The 23,311-nt window shown below is 34.6% G+C and overlaps 1 protein-coding gene and 1 long non-coding RNA gene across 8 annotated transcripts in view; one reads left to right on the top strand and one right to left on the bottom strand.

Annotated features, from left to right (window-relative positions):
• Window positions 1-225: 225 nt before the first annotated feature.
• LOC128240755 (uncharacterized) lies at window positions 226-7,457 on the top strand. Of its 7 annotated transcripts, none has more exons than XR_008262292.1 (8): window positions 226-476; window positions 584-650; window positions 1,310-1,348; window positions 1,712-1,799; window positions 3,581-3,663; window positions 4,054-4,175; window positions 4,562-4,674; window positions 7,294-7,457. It is a non-coding gene; the product is annotated as an uncharacterized LOC128240755 (long non-coding RNA). The 7 variants fall into 7 exon arrangements; XR_008262294.1 differs by having other exon boundaries at window positions 305-319; XR_008262290.1 differs by lacking the exon at window positions 1,310-1,348 and having other exon boundaries at window positions 227-476.
• Window positions 7,458-18,252: 10,795 nt separating this feature from the next.
• LOC128239919 (GTPase IMAP family member 9-like) overlaps window positions 18,253-23,311 on the bottom strand; it is a 30,066-nt gene continuing 25,007 nt past the window's right edge. Inside the window, exons 2-5 of the mRNA XM_052956372.1 lie at window positions 22,970-23,054; window positions 22,526-22,630; window positions 21,981-22,108; window positions 18,253-20,714 (exon numbers count right to left, since the gene is read on the bottom strand). Of these exons, the coding sequence (XP_052812332.1) occupies window positions 19,890-20,714; window positions 21,981-22,108; window positions 22,526-22,630; window positions 22,970-23,045 (1,134 nt within the window). The 5' untranslated portion in view covers window positions 23,046-23,054 and the 3' untranslated portion in view covers window positions 18,253-19,889. The remainder of the gene's footprint in view (window positions 20,715-21,980; window positions 22,109-22,525; window positions 22,631-22,969; window positions 23,055-23,311) is intronic.

Here is a 23,311-nt window from a genome sequence, read left to right as displayed (position 1 = left end):
TGGTTTTTCCTGAAAGTAAACAAAATTTTTGGTAAGTAACTTTTCATCATGTTAATCTTTACTCTGAACTGCTCAATATATGTTTTTATGATGGTATCCGTCGTTATCTTAGATACCTGTGTTTTGGATGAGGGATATGAAAATGGGACCGAAAAATACACTTTTTACTTGCCGGTAGTTAGTTTTGGTCAGTTTTACTTTAGGTTCCTAATTGTACATGAGCACTTGTAAGCGTCTGATTGAAGATGAATGAAATACCAAAAAGTGAAACTACGCCTGACAATTATTGAACAGTTGTTTTTGTAGATAAGTATTAGTGGTATGGAAGTGACAATAAATAAATTGTATAAATTACATACGGGCAGATCATACAAAAATGATAACAATGTTATAAATTAACACGAACCCCAAAAAAAAACAACAACAACAACCTTACCGAAGACCGAGTTGTTCATGAGTTTGAAGAAGTTCTTCTCGTAAGCAGTCTTGGCTTGTTGTCGCATTTTGGTGTTGAACTCAACGTAGGGTTTCATGAAAGCCTCTTGTTGGAACTCTAATACTTTATGTATTTTTTCAATTTTAGACCGAGTTGGAGATACAGTTGCAGGTTGCGATAGTGAAGTACATAATTCTGTTTGTTTTCTAAAGTGGTGAGTAATTTTTCCACCTTTGCTCTGGGTTGAAGTTCCTCACTGTTGTGTAAATGTTTCAACACATGTTGAGCATAAGGAGATAATTTTTCATTGGGTGTGAATTTACGTTCCGGAGCTAATGGGTAGTCGTTATGACTGTCATGTAAATGTTTTGGATATTCTAGATCTACTTCTAGAATATACCCCTTAGATCCATCCTCTGGTATTTTTTCAGGTTCAAAAGTATCAATTTCTTCCTTCTGTAAAAACTTAAAGAATGTTACTAACTCGGAAACTCAATAGTAAATGAACTAGTTTGTCAAATGTTTTGGTGGGAAAATATTCCACCAAAATGTGAATTTGGCGGTAAAAAAGTTCGCCAAACATTTGAATTTTAAACATTTGAATTTCAAATACTATAGGGAATCCATTTCAATTTGTTAATTATCTTTGTTTTTCCCCTTTTGTTTTGTTTTGACTTTATTTCTTTGAGATTCTCATTTTTTTCTTATTTTTTTTAGGTTTTTCAAAAAACTTGTTTAAACGTTTCACGACTAGTCTTTTCTGTAAATTTCCGTCATTTTGAATTGATTTTTTCTGTATCTTCCCGCCATTTTGAGTCAACCTTTTCTGTGAATTCTTACCATTTTGTTGTAATACCATGTTATTGTTTTTAGAAGGTTGACTGTTTTGTAAACTTCCATCACATTTAGAGAGTAAGTATTCACACTTTGATTTAGGAATTAACACTAATTCTTGAGCCATGATTCACTGGGTTTAATTAACGCTAAAAACTGTTTGAAATATTTTAACAGAATGGCTTTCCTCCTTTTTTGAGAGAGTCTTTTGGATATTACTTTACGTATGACATGTCTATATCGTTTCAAGTTCTTTTTATCCTTTTCTGGAATGACAAGATTTCCCCTGATAGCATTGTAAATCACCTCTATAAGTGCAGCCAATTGAGATTTTGTTAAGTTTTTTATCAACATTTTTTGTTGTTTTTCATTGGTGTTGATCATAAATTTTAAAAAATGTCTCTCCTTCTGTAGTTTATCTTCCATTTTTCTCCTTTTCAGGTAGAAATACAATGGGGGTTTGATGTGGAAAGATGTCTGTACGAAGTTTATATAACGGGTTAGAATGTGGACTTACATCCACCAGAAGGTAACTATATTTCTTGTTTGTGGCTTTTCTATAGGCATCCATAAAATAATGCGTTTCACCGGGAAACATTTGTTTGGCTAATGCTTGAATTTGTAATTTATCTCTCTGATTGTTAAACAACACAAAATAATGACTGTTTAGACTAATAGTTCGAAAATATTTTCCTCCTGTAAATAAATTTTGCACTACGAAAAAGACTGAAAAATTATGGTGATGACTATAAATGGTGAATAAGTTGACAATATCTACACTTTGTGAAGCTTTTTGTGCTAAATCATCAATCACTAATATTTTGAAGTCAGTTTCCATAGTCCACATGTCCATATCGTCTTTAGTTGGTAAACCTTCAAAAAATTCAATATTTTCCACATGTTCTTTCATATCATCAAATAAGGATTGATAGGTAGAATAACAATATATAATCTTTTTCGGAATCATGGTAAACATAGAGTTTGCATTTTTAAACAACTCAAATAGAAAGGTTGACTTTCCACTTCCACTTGTTCCTGCCACAATACAAGTGGCAGGGCATTCAAATTTAATTAATGCATCCAACATGATCTACACTTGTTGATAACAGAGAACACAATAAATAGAATACAAACAAAAACCATTTAAATACACTACTTTATTAGTGATCTACATGTTTGGTTTTTGAAACAACCATTTTGCGAACAATATGGAAACATATTTCTAACGAAGTTATATACAAGTAAATCATTACAGTCATAATCATTGAAAAAACTATGTACAATGTCATAAAAAGATACACCATTTGTTCGTTGTAGTAAGAAAAACAAACAATACATCCCACAAACATCACTGTAATTACTTTGTAGCTGTCTCGAATTTGTGATAACAGTTGAAAAATAAGAAGCATATTTCAGAAAATAAGTGTTAAAATAGTCAATTGGTTTCCCATAACTGTCAAAATATTCGATAGTGGTTGAATTTGGGAAGTAAAATGTACACCAATGTCTTCCTTCCATGAAATGATTGTCTGTATTGGCAATAAAACCACATGGAAATACCAAGTCGTTTGGTAGTTGATCAGCCGCAAACACCCCCAAAATTGTTTTTTGCAACATTGGATCACAGTCTATACAACACTGAAGCTGTGATGTATTCATTCTGTTATTATGTCTCTCTGAGCGTTAATTTGAAAAAATCCAGGAGAACTATTATACACAATACAGCTTGTTGCGGTAGATAAAGCCGTTCCAAATTGAACCTCTAATCGCACATTTCCTGTTTTTATTAGAGATAGAAATGCTTCATCAGAAAACTTTGGCTCTAATTGAAATGTAAAAATACAGGATGTGCGTGCAAAGTCTTCTCTGTTTATATCAAGTCCAGCATCTTTATTCCACATTCCATTTGTTAGAAACATATTTGCGTATACTCTCATAAAACTTTCTCCATTTAAATTATTAAAATTTGTTTTTAGTGGATTACCCCACACTGGAACCCCATCAGCATAAAGGCAAATACTCCTAATGTCACAGTTTAGGAAATGAAATGGATTTGATTTATAATCTCCCGAAATTGCTGCTGATCTGACAAAGGCTACGACAATTGTATTTGGTTTTTGTCCTTGAAATAAGTTATCCCACGTAAACACCGTACTACCTGCAGCAATGGTTTGTAACCGACATTCAAGTCTATCAAATGGATACTTTGCTGTGTTGATCTTTAACATCTCAGAGTGAGCAACAATGAGAGCTGGATTGACTCTAACTTTTTTTACTAAAAGATAACTATCTGTAATGTTTACTTTATAGCTTGGGGATGTCTCGCCAGAACTTAGACAGAATGCTGGAGAACTACGATACAACTTCACATTAACATCCACTTGGTTTAACAGGTACCGTTTAATAGTAAATAAACTGTGATATATAGGCCCTTGCAACTCTAAAGTTTTTGATTTTGTTATATATTTTGCCCGTAAAAACAATCCATTGTTTGCTCCACTAGGATCACAGTCTTCTGGGTGATCATTGTCATCTTTTATGAATAGTTGAGAAGACAATTGAGAAAATGAAGCATCTTTTCCATTACATAGTAAAGTATTAAACATGGCTATATATGGATTGTAATTAGATGATATAACCGCCTTGTTTTGTAGAGTCACTTCTATAATTGAAAATAATGCCTGCAAGAACAAATTCACAGGTCCCACCTTCTCACCCGATTTTAAGTTAGATCCATCTGGATTAGTTACTTTTAGTTTCACACATAACTGTGTATCTTTCAGATCGAGATAGTCCATCGAATTCTGACCACTGATTTGAAACTCAATGGGAGTATCATCCGACACTTGGGATATTGGACGAATCTCTTGATAATGGACATCATTCACCGCAACTTGTGTAGGAGGTAAGTCAAATAGTAGTAATTCATTCGGAACACCTTCAGAAAATCCGTCTTTTGTGAAATAAGACATTTTATGAACCAAATATATCCCACGTTGTTATAGATTTCTTCGAATTATTTCTCGCTTTCTTATCAATTTTCCATTTATTGTCCACTTTTTTGCTTGCTTTTACACCTTTTCTTGATTTTTGATTGTTTTTTACAGGTTTATTTTCAGTTTGTTTATTTTTTCTTGTAGACTTCTGTCCTTTTTTCGGTTTAGTTTGTTTACTCCTGTTTCTGAACTGTTTTTTTCTCGCGCTGTTTACACGATGTGTTACTTCTGAAGGTTTGGATAATTTATGAACAAGGGTTGACATTTCTGAAGTATTTAAACCATCTCGTTTCAGCTCACTTTTCGCCTGGTTTACTGTCTGTTCCGATGGGGAAACTGTGCTGATTGTCATACCATTACTTCCCATCTTCGACTTGTGTGGAATGGCAAATCCCCTCCCAACTTGAGGTTTGTTATTTTTGAAATAGTCTATCCACATTTGTGGGTTCGGTACATACAACTTAGATTGATTCATATTTGGGGTAAAATGGATATCGCTTAAAATGAAGTGTGAGATGCACTGGTGAACTTACGAATGAAGCATACTCGTTTTCCACAGTTTTTATACTGAAATCAATCTCTTGGAATTCTGATCGGTTTAAGGGTAAATAAAAAGGAGATTCTAACACATAATTCCAACCATTTTCTTCGTTTTTCTCTATTCTTCTCAATAAGGGACGTTCACCTCCGTCAACAACGCTTTCTTTGCAAACGTTTGAGTAAATAAATAAGGTATTATCTACAGTTTTTCTTCTTGCTTTAGGATCAGTTTTTATACTTATTTCACACAAAGCAACCTTCCAGTAACCATTAAAAGATAGAGGTAATTTTAACTGCACTTTGAAGTTATAGGGTTTGTTCTCGGTGAAGATGTGATTACTTTCACTGTCTCTCACAAACACATATCGTTCCATTATTATTGTTCTTGAACTTGATCTGCATCAATCCAGCTATCAAATGATTTTGGAAATCCTTCCCATCGAACAAAATACTCTAATTTCCCTTTGACTTTTCTCTTTTTTAAAACTTTATCAACATACCAAAGACTGTCTGCATCTTTATCAACAGGAATTATTTCATTTTGATTCACATAACCTGATATTGGTTCTTTATTCAAGTCTATGATCTTATATAATGGAAAACCTTGTTTGAAAATCTTGCTCTTTATTTTAAAAACTTCTGTAGTATATTGTTGTTGATAAGCTCTTCTAAAGGGATGTTTCGTGTAACTTAATCTAACCAAATCACCAATTTTATATTTAAAGCGAGGAGGCGTTTTGGGGAATTTTTTAGGTTTTAGATACATTTTACTCCAAAGTTGTGTCTCGTTTTTCTTTGTAACATCACTTGGTGCTAATCCATCCAAACTCCGATGAGGGGAATTATTGTAACTATTTACAATATCTTGAAGGTGATCTATATATCTATAATTTCGCTGATATCTTAACATTCTAAATATCATACCACGAAGGGTACGAATGACTCGCTCTGCATAGTTTGCTTTAGCGGTGCTTTGTGTATTAAACAAGTAAACTCTCTTCTTTTGCATAAACGCTTTTAATTCACGATTGATAAATTCAGAACCTCGGTCCGTTCTTAACTTTTTAAAGTTATGAACACTAAGAATATCCTTGATTGCTAACAATACCGTGTTAGATTTTTTATTAACTAAGGGTCGAACGGATAGAAAACGTGAAAATATATCTATAACAATGAGTAGGTATTTAACTCCATCATTGTATTTAGCAATGTTATCAACTGCCATTAAATCCATATCACCCTGATCGTTCATACCCGCCACTTCAACACGTGGTCTTTTATATGTATGTCTCGCCTGACGTTGAATGGCATACGAATCTTGATTGTTGAGCCATTTCTGTATGAAATAAGTAGTAAATACTCTTGGATAGTTTTGGTTTAATATCCTGTGTAACTTTTTTGCACCCAAAAAGCTGCCTGCGTTTTTAGAATCGAAATAATATTGTGATAGGATATGTTCCTTCTGCGTTTTATCCATGATTAAACATGATCATCGTTGTTAGTAGTTTATATTATGGGACACATGGGTTGTTAATTAAACTAAAGCAAGGAAATGAAAACATGTATAGATATAAATACATTTATTTGAAACTAAACATGTATAAAATAAGTCAGCATATGATCATACAAGCATATACATACAATGACATACATGTACATAAAGTGAATTAAATATTTATTTGAAACATGCAAAAAAGGAAATTCGTGAAGTAATAAATATAACAAATCATTTTACGCCACACAATGCCAGAGTTCTTAATTTCTCATGAATTCTTTTTTTGAAGAAAAATGCAGTAAAACACATACAACATTGCATAATATGTCCATTTTGTTGTGTTGTAAATATTCTTTTGCTCAACGTGATGGACGAAACAGTCGATCTTCAATGCGATTGATTGTCAACACCATTCTTTTCATTTTTTCACACCACCGCTCGGTTTTCATTATCTGCAGATAGTCATTGCTCTCTAGCAAATGTTTGTGTAAATCAATCATTTCAGAGGAAATGTTTGAAATGCGCACAATTTCTTCCCAACTTTGTAGTATATTTTTTTCATTAACTGCGTTTAGCATGTCACTAAAGTAACGTTCTATTTTATACTCATCATCATCAGGGTCTGTATCCATGATACAATCGTGATCTTTTTGAGATGGGAGATCCATCTGGCAACCATAGCAAAGTTGTTTAGTCACCATACCCATAACCTCACACAGTGCCTTCGCATATACAAAGTCAAAGTATGAATTCATTAGCGCGACACTTGTAGAAACTGGAGTATAAATCTCTGTAGTGTCCATAACATTCGTTTTGGAGTCACAATGTTCATTTTCATAAATATCTTGAGATAGTTCACTGCAATCCATGTTAAGTTTTTCTGCTGCGATATGATCACACCAAATGTCGATGAAACACTGAATGTTTGTGCTGTGTTGTATGTCTTTTATAGTTACATATGGTAACGGAAAAATTCAAATTTGAATTTTCAGATCATCCGGGGATATCGCCATATTGAAAACCCGCCAGAGGTTCGGTCCACGTCCATGGTGCTCGGGATGAGTCATTGGAGGACGAAGATCGGGTGTCCTTATGCTGCCATGAAATGTCGTTTTTATGATGTCCAATTATGTTCAAAAAGAAACAACTTGGAGAATGTGTTTTATGTTCTAACAACGACTCGTCTCCTTTCTGCCACTGATGTAATCGCAAACCGCAAGAAAAACACTCTACTGTGTCATTTCTGCCAGTATAATAAAATCCTGCTGAAGATAATTGGAACTTGTTTGGTTCTATTTGAGGTGGCCACATGTCGAACGTTTTAAGTCTGTCTTGAAAGAATAGCATGCTTGGAGAACTATATTCAAACTCTAATAGTTTTGAAGTTGTCATTTCGACTGTCCGTGTAAGAATGAAGCCAATAACTGAACACTTTCCTTCATATCACAGAGAGTTTCAAAAATATCAAATGGTAATTGAAAACTTTGGTGACCCTTTTTAAATATTATTTTAATGCGTCGCTGTCTCTCTTTTACAACTATGACAAATTTGTCACCAAGTGTGCATGTAATTTCCCTTCTTATTGGTGACCAAGAGACATTTTCAAAACCAAAACCTCTCAAATATGTCTGCAACTCGTTAGAAAAACGTATCTGAGCTTGAGCCATATTTTGTATTTTTTAAACACTTTAGACAACTGTTAAAGCACAGACTTACAATATCCAATTTGTTCGGTTTGTTATATACCACTATTGACAATCAAAAAAAATAAAATGTCTTGGACGTTGATTATTCTCGTACTATGGACTCGTCTTTAAGTCCTGTATATGCGGTTAAAAAGGGAATGAATTTACATCTATCCGGATATTCTTCAATCTCTTGATGGCTATTGTACTGATCAACTATGGTTTGAAAATTGTTAGTTTGTCTTAAAAGAAATACCATTTTCTGATGACTCTCCTTAACCCACAAATATATACAACGAGCTTCACTATCGTTCCAGGGTAACATATTACCATTTTCATCCCAAAAGGAATCAAACATTCTCCTGTTTGAGTCATATGGTGTCAAATTATAACTCATATTAGCCGGTAAAACAATGGCTGCCAACTTCAATCGCAAAAAGATTAATACTGATAATCAATGGAGACCCAGTTAAACAATGACCCTTTGTCTTGGATTTTAAACAATGGTTAAACATAACCGCTAAAAGCGGAAAATCGCCAAATATGACCGCTAACGCGCGAAATCGATACCATTGTCTTCCCGCTCAATGTTGGTTGAGTTAAACTAACTTTGAAAATTGTCCGCCAAAACATATACGTACGCATGCGTAGACAATGGAACCACCGACAGAACCACCGCACCACCAAACAAAATGGCCGCGAAAGTCAATTTCAAACTTGCGCATGCGCAAACAATGAAACCACCGACAAAACCACCAAACCACCAAACAAAATGGCCGCGAAATACCAATTATTATACTACTGCCGGTGTCCAATCTACGCACGGTTTACTGGTCTTCACGGTACAAAACGCATTTACACCCAAATGTGTACTGTAGGCGGCTCAGTTCCTGTTCTATATAGTCAAGCAAACATTTCCGCTCCTTAACGTTAAAGAAAGACATTATTTTTTTAGCTTTATTATCAATCACCCATCCATTCACTTAATTTTCCGTACCTCTGATTGCCCAAAGCAATCTGCCTGTCATTCTGCACGGTGCTCTAGTATCGGAATGATGAATAATATGTGCATACATTCGTATATAGAAAAACAAATATACATACGTTACACGGACAGACGCACATTGGAGGTCAGAAAGAGGCTTTAGGGTACATACCTGTCAATAATTGATTATTACTAGTTGATTAATGATGATTTGCTCCAAAACAGTTAAATATGAATTAATGACTATATCGGTCCCAAAGAGGTGGGTATCGGTTCATTATAAGTTAATGACTTTTGGCTGCAAAGAAGGGGTAATGTAGTTTCATGTATTCTTATCATGCCCAAGTATATCACTAAACAATGGTCAAATGTCCTAAGATAATCTTAAAGTTTGAGAACATTTGACTTGTTTTTTTTTAGAAAATTTTGAGTATTCAACTATACTATTCAAACATTAAAACGAAATAATAGGTAATTACCGATAAAATCAGCTTCAACATAAGTGTAGTGTTATTTTTTTTAATTTAAGATAAATAAATGCCGTGTGAGCAGAGATCAATTTTGACACATTTCTGGCACTCTTTGCCAAATGCTGATTGGATTTTTTTATTTGAAACTAAAACCTTGTTTGTTCCGTATTTGAAACATGCAACAGTTGTGAATTGTAATTTCAGGACATCAGCTTTGCCTTATTCTTTGAAGAATTGCTGACCAAGGATTCAAGACTTGAAATCTTAAATGATGTGTGTACAAGCATTGTCTGCTTCCGCCTAAAGGTAGGAACAGGTTAATAAGCACCTCGCGTTAAGATCTATTTTCATAACACTGGTGCCATCGTCGGCGTGCGAAAAAATAATCAGGGGCTATAACTCAGAATCGTTCAAAATATTAACATGAAACTTAATACACATGTTACAAGTGAAATTAAGCAAACGTGTAGCAAAGCCAATATCTCGGTTTTCAATGTATGTCGATGAATGTCACTAAATGATCAGCTGGAAAAGACGAGCGTTGTCTACTTAATTAGTCAATAGCCGAATGTGCGTTTCGAATGATCGTCAGCCGTGTGGCGATTTCATGGGAAACATGTCAGCTTAAAATAAATACATTGTTACCGTCAACACGATTGCACAATAAAAAACATTAAAACTGCGAGTTATTTTACTAAACCAGGTATGTTTTATCCATATTTGAGTATTGTTTGCACTCCAAAAGTTGCGAGTCATACCCGCTCAACTGCCACTTTCAAATAATTTCAATTTTTAATACAACGGGTTAACTTTTAATCAAATCGTTCTGTTAAAACAGTCGACGGGAAAAAAATCTGGTCCTTGCTACAAGGGAGGAGGTGACCGCATTATGAATATCATTCTTGCTTACATATAGTTGTCAATTGTTTAGAAAAGAGGCAGCGAACTTTTTTATATGCTAAGAAGTATAAAAACAATGACATAAATGAGGTCGCTAAGGTTGCTCCGCTTAGTGAATCCAAACCCGGTCGGTTAAATGAAAAACAAAATACAGATATGTTTACTTGTAGATAAATATTTTTAAAAATACAAAATAAAAAAAATGCATTAATGTGATCTTAAATGGGTCAAAGTGGCAATTTATCCAAGAAGCGTAACTTCTCCGAAATGAATCTAAATCCCTTTAATAAAGTTGCGGCTTTGGAAATAATGAAGAAGAGCTATGTAAATGGTTACTATTAACAATAATAAACCTGTCAAAATTGGTTCTAAAGATTGATGAATGAAGTTATATCCTTTTTATTTTAAGGCGACGAACGAAGTGAACAAAGGTTTGTATAAGGACATTTTTGACAACAAGAAACAAATCCATATCATCAAGGCAGAATCGAGGGGCGTTTACTTTTTTCGATTTGTATCGCGAGGTTCGAATCAAACAACGAGATAGGACATTGACTTTGCATGGAATATCATCCAGACGTCGGCTGAAATCGCTTTCAAGAGATAGACCTGTTAACTGAAGGCGCATGATTGTGTATTTTGAGACTATTAAGACAGTGTCCATTGCCATAAACCAAGACTTAAAATGCAAAAACAAACTCTATTCAGTCATATCAAACATTTCTATCTTTAATCTAATATATATTAGCTGTGTTATCTTTCAGTGTCACCACAATCAAATGGCACAGTGGTAAATATATAAAGTCGGAACCGTCAGTAGTAAGCACCGTGAATTAAACGTTTAACTGTTTGATAATTAATTACTTTACACATGCATAGCAAACATAAAACGTCCGGTATCCAAAACGTCCGGGAGCCTTACCATAAATATGAATGACATAGGCGTAGCTATCTGGCAGCATGGTAAATAGGCTTGCTCAGTAAATTTAAATTTTACTGACCGTTCCAAGGCGTTACATAACACTCCTTGAAAAAGGCACCTAGTTTTTATATAGTATATACGCACTGTGTTGTTTTTGGAGTTTTGTGCTGTTGTTCCAGGTTTCTTATTAGTATTTTTTTATTTGAGTTTATGTCTTTTGCGTTTACCCTGTCATTAAATGGGGTTTATGTTTAAATGTTTTGGCTACTGAGCTTGTTTCTGTAGTTTTTCACATACATATTGTATACTGAAGTTTTGATCGTACGATAAGATTTAAATTGTGTTGTATATCTACGTTTACAAACTCGGCCACGCTGAAGCATACGACCGGTCTATGTTGTCCTTTGATGAAATGCACTTGCTTATAATGCTATACCGTTAAATGGTGTCAAAAACAAACTTAACAAATTCATAATTTGTACAAGGATGTCATTTCTAGACCGTCCTAAGTAGACATTTAAGACGAAATTGATTCTGTTGTTAATGGAAAAATACTCATTTTAAATATTGAAAACATATTTATTTTCTTGACTACCAGTTACTTAATGTATTTTTCTATTTACCGTTTAAAAAAAATGTCATTCGTGTCTCGTGTACCATAAACGGGCACCTTTTAAAGTTCATTAGATTTTTGAATGAGACAGGAACACAAAACATTTTCATTCTATTTAAACAAAACCCGTTGACAAGAAGCATTCTTTTTTATACTGCCTTGTCAAACATATTCAAGCCATCAAAATATCGTATATTTCGTCACGTACGTGCGTGTGTGTGTGGGGGGGATATGTTTGTGTTGATTTATACACGTCAGCTATTTGTTTTGTTCTGTTTGTCTATTAAATAGAATGCTACTACATTTGTAAATTGTTCTTCACTGTTGAAGTTTTTCAATTTCATAATACTAAATACATACTTTCATAAAACGAGAAAACGGGAATTCGTTGATTCTCTGAACCGAGTCAGCCAAGACAATCGCTGTATAATACAATCATATTTTTTAATCTAAAAAAGTGCTAAAATTTCATTTCATCGTTATTATCTCTGAACCAGAGGTTTGTTTCAATAAAGACCTTGGCTGGTATTCAATATTGGTCTTAATTGCATCTAAGAACGATGTAGCTAATCGGATTACTTGTTATTAATAACTGACCAATAGAGTGAATGAAGTCAGTGATGTATGACTGTAAGATTAACTTAAGTTGCATATTGAATACCCCTTAGTCGATGTGAGTCGTGAAATGAAATGCTCTTAGTTTAATATTTTCATTATCTTGCTGCATATTGGTATGAATTGAACTTCAACCAGTAATATTTACATCTCAACTTCCATTCCTTAAATGAACTGCCTTTCGACAATTGCGTTGATCAATCGATGAACGCAACATCTTCGGTAATGTTCGAATCGCAATTCATCGCATAATATTTACACCTCAACTTCCATTCCTTAAATGAGCAGCCTTTCGGCAATTGCATTTATCAATCGATGAACGCAACATCTTCGGCTATGTTCGGATCACAATTCGCATAACAACATACATGAAAACTATTGATCTTATTATTATTTGTATTGTGTCAGCAGGTCCAGTAAAATATAAATCAAGATTTTAGAAAGTGTTAAGTTATCATATTTTAAACGTAATGCTGCCAAAAGTGTTTCAATTTTGCGTTTAAAAGTGATTTCAAGTGGTTGATCTTTTCCCGCGTTATTGTGACGTCATTTGAAAATAAAAATGTTTCCGGTTACAGTCGGGTCGTTCTATTTACAAAATGGTTAAAAATGATTGCTGAAAGGTTATCTTAAATGAAATGAAGTATTTTTTAACGTTTCTTGAATGAAAAAATGAACTATGGGGTGTAAAGATAAGGAATGAATTGCGGGGTTGATGTCATTATCGGGGATATGAACGCAATTTGGCTGGTCAAAGTACGCGTGTAGTCCTTCGGACTCCACACACTTTGACCAGCCCATTTGCGTTCATACCCAGATAATGACATCAATCCCGCAATTTATTCCTCAATTAAACATTAATTTAAAGTTGAGGATATAATAATATCAATGTTTTGCCATTTGTAACGTAAAAACAAATTTAAGAAAATTGAAGTTACGACTATGATCCATTATTGAAATGGCCGCCTGGTCTTTTGGCAACGTAAAATATGAATATAGTGTAAATAGAAAGATCAATTAATGAAACAAAATGCATGGATTCATGGATGGAAAAGGTACTCCAGTGAATATTAACAACAAACTCGTTTTGAATTACTCAGGCGTTTATAAACAGGCGTGAGGGGATGTTGTTTCCAATGCTGTGCCCACCAAGCCTTTTCATTGCTGCTTATATATTTGCCTTTTTGAAAGTTGTTTTTTGATAATGTTATCACTTATTAATTGATTTGGTAACCGGACAATTCGGCACTAAGATAAATTGGCCTAGTCAATTCGGCACCAACACATTCGGCACCCAATCGACTCGGCACCATAAAAGCATAGTCAATTCGGCACATAATTCAAGTTATCTTAAACTTACCTTTTTTCACCTTCAGTCGTCATATGCTTCGTTAATTTCAACAAAACTACCTTTCATAAATGATTTGATCATCCAATATGGGTATCATATATCATTTTTTCAGTTATAATAAATGGCTTTAGATTACTGCCATATGAACATCCGGTTCTTTTTGTTATTCAAACTATTTTGTTTTCTATTTCTAATCTTCACGTCTAAATTTATTTCAGCAGTTCTGATTTTAACAACATATACATTTATATAAACGTCTACACTTGTTCATTTGAAGATATTTTGACTGTATAAATACGCACACGAATATCATTCAGAAAGTTGCCACGCGACCGCCGTGTACTCCATAAATAAACAATGGTCACGTATAGAACGGCTGTGGTTGATCAACGAGACACTTGCCGACGCACTATGACATGTGTTTCCATAGATAATAATATCGTCGAACAACACATAACTTTGTCATAAGTTTAAAGTCGTCTGTTTATTTTAAATATGTTTTAGTAGTTAATGAAGATATTCGATTTAAGTATTTTATGCATACAGAATCAGAATGCAGTTGGTCAATAAAAGATTTTAGTTTTAATAATCATTATATTTCTTTCCATTTAAATAAATTTACGTTTAAAATCAACTTAAACTAGTCCATCCTAATGAGAAAAAACACATTTAAATGAGTATTATACAAAGGCACATTTATTTCATTTTTGCAAAATACTTTTATAATTGTTTCATTATTTTAACAGCGGAATTTTTATTGTTAAATTTTAGTGGGAACATTTTTATAATGTCACGTATTTTGTTTGTTATATCGAACATTCCTTTTGAATTCAGAATTACAAAAAAAATCAATTCAAACTGATTTAAATGCTTTCAAAACCTTGTACCAGGAGTTAGAATTTAAAATACAGTACAGTATGCCGATGATAATGAATAAAAAATAAGAATTAAAAAAATAAAGTAGCTCTACGAATGTTTCTGGGAATAATGATTTTTCTGGACCAAAATTTGAACTCTTATTGCTTGACTACATGAGCAAAAAAAGAAACGGTGCCGAGTTAACTTGGTCTCCAATCTGATGGTGCCGAATTGGCGGTGCCGAATTACCGAAAAGATACGTATGCCGGATTCGTTGGGTGCCGAATTGTCTGAAAACCATTGATTTGACCGAATGCAGTAGATTTCCATAGCATCGAATTTATTTAAAAAATAAATAAATACATGTAACCAAGGGCATGAGAGAAATTATGGAAGTTCATTTCTATTTTTAATCAATTTTACTTTCGGCAATATATTCCACTGTTGACGCACCGGACGCACCAGAAAAACCCTTAAATTCTTCAAATTAACTTTATGACAATATAGGGAGCAACATCGAATTTTATAAGCCTGTATGCACCATTCTAGACAACAAATAAACACACGTTTTTGAGGGAGGACACCCAAACACGGTCGGACATTATTTACAATTTCTCGTCAAAACGTGGTACCACTTGGAGACATAAGTGAACTGCTCCCATGGAAAAACGTACGTTGTCCTTAGAGTTCGAGAAGAGCCAAACAATCATGTGTTCGGCCTGTTTAGAACTGTTATACCTTTACGTAATAATTCCATCGACCGTACAGCACGCCTAATGCTATGGTAACTCAATCTATCATATTGGTGTTCCGTTTGCTACGGACGTAAAAGCGTTTTATACGATGTTTTTGGTTCATTAATGGTTTAGTTGCGACTTAAGTGTCAGGTGTTACTACGGTTATCTGGACACAATACATTGTGACTACTCGGCGTTGTATGAACGGTATACCACGCGGTAAGTACAAATGACGTTCTTTTGTATACGTATTGATAAGATCTTGTTCGTAGCTTCGCTTGCACTCGAGTTCGAAATCGTACGCCCGTCTCGAACATTCGTTAATACAATCACCACTGGGTCGTTAGTAATTGTTTAACATCGCCAGCATGCAGTAGAACCATATTTGACCGAACTAAGGGCTAAATAGATCGCAACATATCTTTGTGCAGCTATGACAAACCTCCTATGCAGTCGAACTTATATCTGGTGAAATAAGCATAACATTGGACAAATGCCTCCAGGAACAATAGTGTTAACATTTTTAAGATGTAATTTCAAACATGCGTTTTACCGCGTTGATGTGTTATTGTACCATGTCACCTGATGTGCCACTATACCATGTTGCATGATGGGTGCCCTTACCATGTCACCTGATGTGCCACTTTACCATGTCACCTGATATTCCTCTGTACCATGTCACCTGATAAGCTACAATACAATGTCTCTTCATGTGCAGCTATACCATGTCACCTGATGTGCAACTATACCATGTTACATGATGTGCCACTATACCATGTTACATGATGGGTCCCTTTACTATTTCACCTGATGTGCCACTATACCATGTTACATGATGGGTGACCTTACCATGTCAGCTGGTAAGCTACTGTACCATGTCACCTGATGTGCTACTATACCATGTAACCTGATGTGCCAATCAGCCATGTCACCTGATGTGCCACTGTACCATGTCACCTGATATGCCTATGTATCTTGTCACTTGATGTGCTAGTAAAACATGTCACCTGAGATGCCATGTGTAGTAACCTGATGTGCCACAATACCGCGTCACATGATGTGCCACAATACAGCGTCACATGATGTGCCACAATACCGCGTCACATGATGTGCCACACTACCGCGTCACATGATGTGCCACAATACCGCGTCACATGATGTGCCACAATACCATGTCACCTGATATGCCACTGTACCATGTCACCTGATGTTCCACTGTACCACGTCACTTGATGTGCCACTGTACCATGTCATCTGATATGCCTCTTTACCATGTAATCTGATGTGCCACTATACCGCGTCACTTGATATGCCACTGTACCGTGTCACCTGATATGCCTCTATACTAAGTAATCTGATGTGCCACTATACCGCGTTACTTGATATGCCACTGTACCGTGTCACCTGATATGCCAATGTACCGTGTCACCTGATTTGCTTCTATTCCATGTAATCTGATGTGCCACTATACCGCGTCACGTGATGTGCCACTGTACCATGTCACCTGATATGCCACTGTACCACGTCACTTGATGTGCCACTTTACCCTGTCAACTGATATGCCACTGTACTATGTGCCTGATATGCCTATATACCATGTAACCTAATGTACTACTATACCATGTAACCTGATGTGCTACTATACCACGGTAGTCGATTTTCCACAATACAGCGTCACGTGATGTGCCACTGTACCATGTCACTTGATATGCCACTATCTCATGTAATCAGATGTGCCACTATATCATGTAACCTGATGTGCTTCTATACCCTGTCAACTGACGTGCCACTGTACCATGTCTCTTGATATGCCTCTATATTATGTAACCTGATGTGCCACTTTGCCATTTTACCTGATATTGCCGTTAAACCTGATGTTCCACTATGCGTAGTAAACTTATACGTTTCTATACTATGCCACCTGATGTTTCATGTCAACTGATGTGCATGCACCACACTGTGCTATATGATATGGCTCGCTTCCGTGCAACTATAGCATTTAACCTGATGTGCCATTCAACCATATGACCTGATGTGCCACCAAACCATAGCATATGATGTGAACTCTCTTTCGTTTTAGTAAGTTACGGGAACTCACGGGCTAAAGTGGTGGTTATCAAACGAGTAATGATATACTACCGAATAATTGTGTGATTAAAAATGGAAAACATGGATAACAAACAATTAGGTTGGAACTCTAAACACAACGAGAGATTCGCTACATGATATTGCTTTTTAATGCCATGATGTCAATTGTTTCTTAACGAAATGGATACCCGGTTGCGCGGAGTTCTAAAAATAAACTAATATCAATTGAATTGTGCCATTTTATTTTTCAAGTTTTATCCTGACGTCGTTTGTATACTACCATATTAGAAAACAACAACAATATTTTGTGAAAAGACATTTGCCTAATTAGATTTTATAAACAATAAAAATAAGTTTAATCTCTTAGAAATAAAACAACTGTACTTATGGATTCCTTGCACTTTTGAATCTAAATAAGTAAATACATGTACTACATAACCAGCTATACTAGCCAAAGTAACCATACGTGATTCTTGTGTAAACGTAATAAAAAAAGTACATAATGTTCAGATACACTAATGAATCGATGTCTTATTATAGTCGCTGGTTTGATTAGAAGAGTCCATATTACGATTTATTCTACCAAATTTGTGTAATTTAAGTTTTTTGTACGAAGCTCATAAGCAGAATGGTAACGAAAGAACGACGAAAAGAGTTATAAGACAAGTGCATTGTTTGTAACAGACTCGATTGTTTTAAACAACCTGAAAAAAGAAGAAGTAAAAAGTCACAAAGCACACTGTTTTATATATTAAATACACAACAATCATGTACAGCGTATAAATCAACACATACAGTTTAGAATATCAACACATTTTGAACATTCAGAAGAAAGTGTAACACTAGTACACGTAAACTCATACACCAAGTTGTGTTACATGCAGCGTTTGCTTCTTTTCAATTCAATATTCTCATTCAATAGGCAATTGTATACATACATAAGTTGTTCACAGGTTATCATTAGGCTAGTTGCACATATAAGTGATTATAGTTCACTGTAGAATATTAAGGACATTTATTACGTGGTGTCTGACCTTAATTTAAGGGTTAACCTCGGATTACCAAAATAAAAACAAAACAAAAAATAAATCATATGTTGTTTTACCATATTCGCCTCCCTATAGTAGACTGATTACATTTAAAACCGTTTCCAGCGTTTAGATATGGAAACAATGTTGATTTTTAAATAAAAATTATGGACAGGCATTGGGGCTAATGTGGAATAAACACTTTCTGCATGATCAAATGTAACAAAGTGTGTTTTGATGATATTTCTTCAAGTCCATTCATACTGTGAAGACGAACACATAAAAAGATATTTCTATTTTTCAAAGAGCTTTAAAAACTTCAGTTTATGCAAAAGAACTCCAAATCAAACTGTGCTTTTCTTGGAAAATATTTTTACATATAAATAATGTTTAATAAAAACGAAAACTAAAGGGTTAAAATCACATCAACCTCCGTCAACACCAAAGACACAATAACCATCATGTACGAACATTAAACAGATTAAACAGTACAAATAAACAAAATTAAGGTAAAATTAGTTGTGAAAGTCGATATTTTCCATATTATGTATTAAAATGTATTAGGATTGTAATTGGTAATGGAAGAACAATCACTCACACAAAAGGCTAAAATAAAAGATATTCTAATTCGTTTTAAGGATATTCTAATTCGTTTAAAATGAGTGAGTTGCAAACAGAACTTATTTATCCTCGATTAAAATACATTCACTTCATACTAATTGTATACTACATGTAACTTCTACAGAAACTATTTGCAGCAACATCCGTGTTGTTTTAAAACACAATTAATACTGAAAAACTGTATAAGAGACATACAATTAGCTTTTCATCAATCAAATAAGACAACAACGATCACATGTACACATATTTTCTAAAACATTTCATTATCATGGTACCTAACAAATGCCATTTTAACCATTAAAATAAAAGAGCGATACATTCTCAACTTAAAGAACTTTACAAGTGTATTGTTATCCTAAGCAGCTCGTCTCTAAAATTTAATTGTAAATACACCAAACACGATGATACAAATGTTGAATCGCAGACAAACATTATTTAAAACGTTAAGGTTGTTCAAGTCAAGAAGAAACAAGGCTTTATTATGACAAGATTGAAAGAGAAATTACAACATCCTTTTCCTTTCATAGTTGTTTTTGTATAATAGTTTGTTCATTTTCATACTTAACAACATAAACAATCATAAATCAACTTTGATATACTTTATGTTCGGATACAAGATGCACAGCTCTTATATGGTGATCCATTCTGAGATTGAATAAAATGCTGAGGGTGGCAAATTTTACAATTTCGATTTACAGAATGTGTACTTGCTTCATCAATTTCGTCCACAATTCGATCCGATATAACCAGCAACCTTGCCAGCTATAGCCTTCAAAACAGTTCCTACTCCAGCGAGAACAAACGCAATTATGAGATCAGTCAGCGCGCTATCTTTTTCAACATTGGTTTTGAAATCATTGTAGTTGATTGATCTGGTGTTGTCTTTATCTTTAGGCGTCTTGTTGCTTTCGCCAATACCTTCATCGGAGGAAGGCGGTGATGTGAAATCTATCTCTTCATCTTCGTCTCCAATTTCTCTTCCCTCCCTCCACTTCGGCATCCAGGACGTCCTTTTTGGCAGTTTGGTATACTTGTATGCATTAGCAAAATTTGTAACATTTTGCGTGCATTCATTCGAAAAGTATGGTTGTTTTTGCTTTCGGTTTTCTTCAATAATTTCTTCAATAATAACCTTTGCTTGATCTTCGACGCTTGGCTCTCCGTCCTTGTTATCTATTATCAAGACCTTTTGCTTGCATCTCTGTATTAACTCATTCAACTTCGGAATCTGTTCATGATTACTTCGTCCGTATCCTTTCAGAAATGTATCCCTTTGTTCTCTGTTTTTTGTGTATGAAAGGACAACATAGCCAAAATCTTCAATATTTCCGCCGAAAAAGTCGAAAAATAGATCAACTGTTTTTACAATCTCCTCTGAAAATCTTGTTGGTTCCAAAACGAAAAGGATAGCATTGAAGCCGGGTATTGTCAGCGCGACTGTTTTCGCAAGTTCCCTGTAAATAAACCTCTCATCTCTACTGGTATCGTAAAATCCAGGTGTGTCAATAATCTCTAGGCGCCGTCCAAATCTGTTCGCCACCTTAATAACAATATGACACTAGTTAAGCTCTACGCATTGTATATGTATGTATTTAAACTAGATTGATACTAAATGCAGTATACACATTCAATATTCACTTGTATAACATTGTACATGTTTGCAATAAAACAAACGATATCTTAGGAGTCGCAAAGCTAACACAGTGTAGCAAAATCTTATTTCATATTTTGCTGATATAAGAACATACTAATATACTATTAAATAATTCATGTATTGAAAAAAAAACTGCCGTTCAAACTGACAAACTAATTTAAAGTCAAATCCGAAAATTTCGTCAGAATGTTTTCGTGGTCGTTTTTGATAAACAAGAGCGCCGAGCCAACGTTTCCGCCTATACATGGTTCAGACGAACAAGGGTTGTAACTGCTTAAAAATCAAATCTAGAGCTGTGTGCATTGCTATACTGTATATGCACAGTACATGTGCATAATATCGTCAGGGGCAGATCCAAGATTTGGCTTTAGAGGGGGCAGATTTAAAGCTCGCAACTTTTGCCATGTGCCCCAACTCTCAAAACTAAAGTTGTTTGGTTTAAATGTTGACATCCCCATGGAATTCTAGGTATTTGTAATTTGAATTAATGCATTTTGATGAATTTCATTTCATTTTATTCGATATTGAATTTAACATGTTTTCGACAATTTTCGAGGGGTGATGCGCGATCGGATGCCCCCTCCCTCTTAATGTGCTAGTGACTTCTTGGCGATATGTATGTGCATTTGTCTTGTAATTTGTAAGTCAGTGTTAATATTTTGTCACTGTCGATGACAACGACAACAAGGCTATGGCAATACCACGACCCTTAAATTTCGTCCCAAGTACTGTGTTTAATATCAGGAAATGTCGTCAGTCCGAGACCTGTCACACTTAGTTGGTTTGAATCAAGGTTATGTCCAATCAATAAGAATCTCACTTAGTAAATCTTCATAAACTTGGTCAGGATGTGCTAAGCTCATTTATTTTAAATTTATCTTTCATTAATTTTTGTGGAAATGCACGAAGGAAATGCATAAAGAAAAAAGTCGTATGCATCATGATCCGTTTGAAGCTAAGCGATTAGATAACCAAAAACGGCTGACGAAACTCTTGCCTCATGATCAAATGAAATCCTAAAAAAGGACAAAAAGAGAAAAACAGATCATAGAACGCCCCATATTGTTTTTATTTTCCCATGGCATTACAATTCTAATTAAATCATATTTGAGCTAAAATACATTATAAGTAAGAAAGGCGTGATAATCTTACTTCACGATGACATGTTTTTGTCACGGAGTGAAATGCTCTTTGAGCTTCGAACCCCTTTCTTCCTAGCAAGCTGTTTCCAGTTTCGCTTTTTCCATGCCCAGTGTGTCCGACCAGAAGTATCCTAACCTCTGGAAAAATCTTTATGATGTAAGCATTGCTATAGCTTATGAACTGTAACAAACACCAGCAGTAGGTGCAATATGAAAAATATCTACTGACATTGATTAATAAACTGCGAGAGATACATTACATTACTAGACTAGATGTATATGTGGTGACATTGGACCACGAGTGTATATAACTCAAAACCTCTTGGCTCATTCCCGGTAGCAAAACACCCATTTTGAGGTCATATTTAACATTATATTTTACAAAAATGTATATACATATATAGTGATGAAACGCTACATTTAGGAATACATCCATTCTGCTCGACGTCATAAGAATTAAATAAGCTATTCCATAATTACGGCCGTTTGTATTGTAATGCCGTATTAAATAAAGGAAGAAAGGAATGCTATTGGGATAAAAGGTGGACTACCAACCTGATACGTCCGTTCCATATACAACACATAACTGTGTATCAGATGTTTTTTCCTCCCCATACGTGTTAAAGGACGGTTCCGTAGGCTTTATAACTGAAACATTTGCTATGGACAACGTGCAAGTATGAGGATCAAATATGTATTAAAGATATGAGTATATTTGCCTGAACTGATATTAATGTGTTTTATAGGATATAATTACGCACTTATGATCAAAATGTCAAAACAGCCTTTTGTATAACCAATATAGATGTACGTGGTACGCATCTGTCCAATCATTATCGTAAAGTCAATAAAGTCAGTTAACAAAACTAATGCCATACTTGCTGTCACAATTAAATGGCGATGTACATTTTTACCAAAGTTTAATGTAATTTTTAACGCAACACGTAATTCATAGTTCACTATATCATTTACTACCATTGTAAATAAATAATTACTTACGTTCAACCTTCGTTCCACAATTAGAGCAAAAGTTTGCACCAGGGCTCAATTCACCACGACAGTTTGAACAGGGCATGGCTTATTCCTGTACATTAAAAATCGAAATTACATCATTATTTCATTGAAATTCTATTAAGTTTAAACATTTGACCAAGGTAAACAATTAAAAAAGCAGTTGTTCACGACGACGGGATAGCGCGACCGAGCATTTACACTTATTCATCGAAAATAAATGTAAGACGGTTAAAGGAGTAAAAATGTATAAACATGTACAAAAATCATAGGGACGTTATGCTAAGAGAAGAAATTTCCGTCGGCAGCAGGTTTCGAACTTGAGACTTT

This window comes from Mya arenaria, chromosome 7, assembly GCF_026914265.1.
Source record: "Mya arenaria isolate MELC-2E11 chromosome 7, ASM2691426v1".
In the NCBI taxonomy this organism is placed as follows: domain Eukaryota; kingdom Metazoa; phylum Mollusca; class Bivalvia; order Myida; family Myidae; genus Mya; species Mya arenaria.
This window is presented reverse-complemented; position numbering and strand designations above follow the sequence as displayed.